This window comes from Myotis brandtii, unplaced genomic scaffold (genome assembly GCF_000412655.1).
Source record: "Myotis brandtii unplaced genomic scaffold, ASM41265v1 scaffold1418, whole genome shotgun sequence".
NCBI classification, from domain to species: domain Eukaryota; kingdom Metazoa; phylum Chordata; class Mammalia; order Chiroptera; family Vespertilionidae; genus Myotis; species Myotis brandtii.
Genome location: NW_005355071.1, coordinates 38,859 through 41,532, shown reverse-complemented (window position 1 = coordinate 41,532; position 2,674 = coordinate 38,859). Strand labels below are relative to the sequence as shown.

Sequence of the window (2,674 nt, the reverse complement as noted above, 5' to 3'; positions counted from 1 at the left end):
TGAACTGTAGCTGCCAAACCTTCATTATTTTTAAAATATTGCTCAACAATGAAAACGTGTTGTTCTTTTGTGTAGCCCTCCATTTTTAATAACCCTGAACTGTCAGCTGTCACGCTATCTTTTTTTTTCCATTGGAAACACTTTATGGCACAAATGGCGTAAAATTCAAATCTTGCGTGAATTTTGGGACACCCTTTTACCAAGACCTCTATAGAAAACCATTCCATAACTTACATTCAGCAACCTTAGATGTCTTTTCAACTTGTCTGTTCAATGTGTTCTTCACCTATAGCCATGGTTTGTTATGCTCCAACCTAGCTCTGTTAGGAACCACCTGATAATAGCAGAACCCAAAGAAGCACACAGGCCCAGAAATTGCTCTTTACCTGTATTTGAACAAGCTGCCTTGGAAAGAAACAAGGATTGGCTGAGGCTTAGGAAGGAAAGCCTTCCAGTGTGTGTGTTTTTCTGAGAGTACTGGCCTTCTAGAAACTCTGGATAATGACAATAATCAACACCAAGGAGTGATACTCAAAATATTTCACAACTGCTGTGGCACAAGCTCTGACCAATCAGAATGGACCTTATACCAGTGGACCTTATATCATCAGACTTGACCATATGTGATATTCGTAGAATAATGAACACTGTCTTAAGTCCTTTCACATATATTCTTTCAGTTGATCTTTACAACATCCCACAAGAAGATATCCATGTTTTAACAATAAGTAAAGTAAGGCTCAAAAAGGTTATGTGACTTGCTTTAAATTACCTGGGAGGTGGTGGAGCTGGAATCTGAATCCATCTGTCTGCATTTCAATTCTGCATTGTTCCCACCATGCCATAATTCTTCCTCCCTTCTTTGTCTGGATACATATGCACCCCATTATTATTGAATACTCCCTCAGCTTCAAGGGTAGGTTATCCAGTGTGGTGCCTAATGTGGGGATCTGGAGGAGGCGGCAGGTGGGCTAGGAGTGTTTCCTCATCTCAGATAACAAATGGAAGAACTGGAAGAGACCTTCAAGGTAATATAGTCCAAAGTTGTAACAAGGAGACTATACTCCTGAGAGGAGAAAGACAGTCTGGGCATGGTCTGCAGAACCAGAGAGGACTTTAAGAATCATTTAGGTTAGCCCTAGTGTTTCTCAGTGAAATCACAGGTTTGATTCCCAGTCAAGGACACATACGTGAGTTGCAGGTTCAATCCCCGGCAATGAATTTATGTCTCTCTCACATCGATGTTTCTCTCTCTCTCTCTCTCTCTCTCTCTCTCTCTCTCTCTCTCTCCCCCACCCCTTCTCTCCCTCACACTCTCTCTGAAAAGCAATGCAAAAAATATCCTCAGGTGAGAGTTTTTAAAAATGGAATCATTTAGTTTCACATCTTCCCCCTGTCACTCCCATTTTTCTCCCATTTTATAAATAAGAAAATGATGGACCAGAGAGAACTGACTGAATGGCAAAGAGAATTAACGGCAGAATAAGGGCTCAAATCCAGGATTCCTTATGGATTTGAGACATGGCTTATTCTATAATTCCATTCTGGTCTCTTAGACATTCCTCTCATATAACAAAACAGGCAAATCCATCTGTACTGTAAGAAGAAACTTTAAAAGTATTTTCTCCTTGCTCAGCATTAATTAGAAGGGAAGATTGCTGGAAAGTTCCTCATAGGAGGAGAAAAAGAAAGAGAAACATACTTCACAGAGCCTTCCACTTTCTAACATTTTGGAATTTTGAACCCATTTGAGCCTGTCTCATTTTTATTCCTCATCTGGAATTTTTCAAAAAGGCACTTCACATTGCAGTCAATTATTTGACATTTAATGTCACCTTTTGTAACAATCAGACCATTCCATTTTGCTTACCCGTGGAAGAATGCTGGCTTTTGGACAGTTTGCAGCTTTCTTCCATGATTTATTTCCCATTCCACCTTTTATATCTTGCTTTCATCCTCGAAGTATAAGAACCAGACTCAGGGATGATAAAGGAAAAGAGAGGAAAGGAGAAGGGATACAGATCCAAAGCCCCAGCCTTCAGCCAACTCCACAGTGTAGATCAAGCCCCCTGATCTACACCACAGCCTAAAAATTTTCATATGAAGGGAGTGGCAGGGGATCACAGGCAACTCCAGAAAAATGTAGAGTATGAATCTCCTTCTGGCTCTGGAGCCTGGAATCAAGTTCAGGTGGCCTTGGAAGTAATGTCTGAGTGTTCTGCCATTCACATTCACCTCTCTGAGCTTCAGTTTCCTCATGTAGAAAATAACAGCAAAGACTCTTGGTCAAGATGGTGGTGTAGATAAATGCGGTACTTGCCTCCTCCCACAACCACATCAAAATTAAAACTAAACTACAGAACAACCATCATTTAGAACCACCTATAATTGAGCTGAATGGAAGTCCTACAACTATGAAACTAAAGAAGAAGCCACATCAAGACTGGTAGTAGGGGTGGAGGCACAGAAAGGCTGGCCCCACACTCGTGTATGGCAGATAAAAATCAGGAGGGATATCTCAGTTTTTTAGGTCCTCCCTGAGGAGTTAGGGTTCACAGCCCTACACCAGGCCCCCAAACTCAGGATTCCAGTCACAGGAGGAGAAGTCCCCATAACTTCTGGCTGTTAAATCCAGCATGAATTGTGGCAGAGGGAGGCTGAAGCTACAGGAGTT

The 2,674-nt window shown here is 41.6% G+C and overlaps 1 protein-coding gene across 1 annotated transcript in view; it reads right to left on the bottom strand.

Annotated features, from left to right (window-relative positions):
• LOC102259766 (GATA zinc finger domain-containing protein 1) overlaps window positions 1–805 on the bottom strand; it is a 5,209-nt gene extending 4,404 nt beyond the window's left edge. The window contains exon 1 of the mRNA XM_014535285.1: window positions 773–805. Within this exon, the coding sequence (XP_014390771.1) occupies window positions 773–805 (33 nt within the window). The remainder of the gene's footprint in view (window positions 1–772) is intronic.
• Window positions 806–2,674: the final 1,869 nt, after the last annotated feature.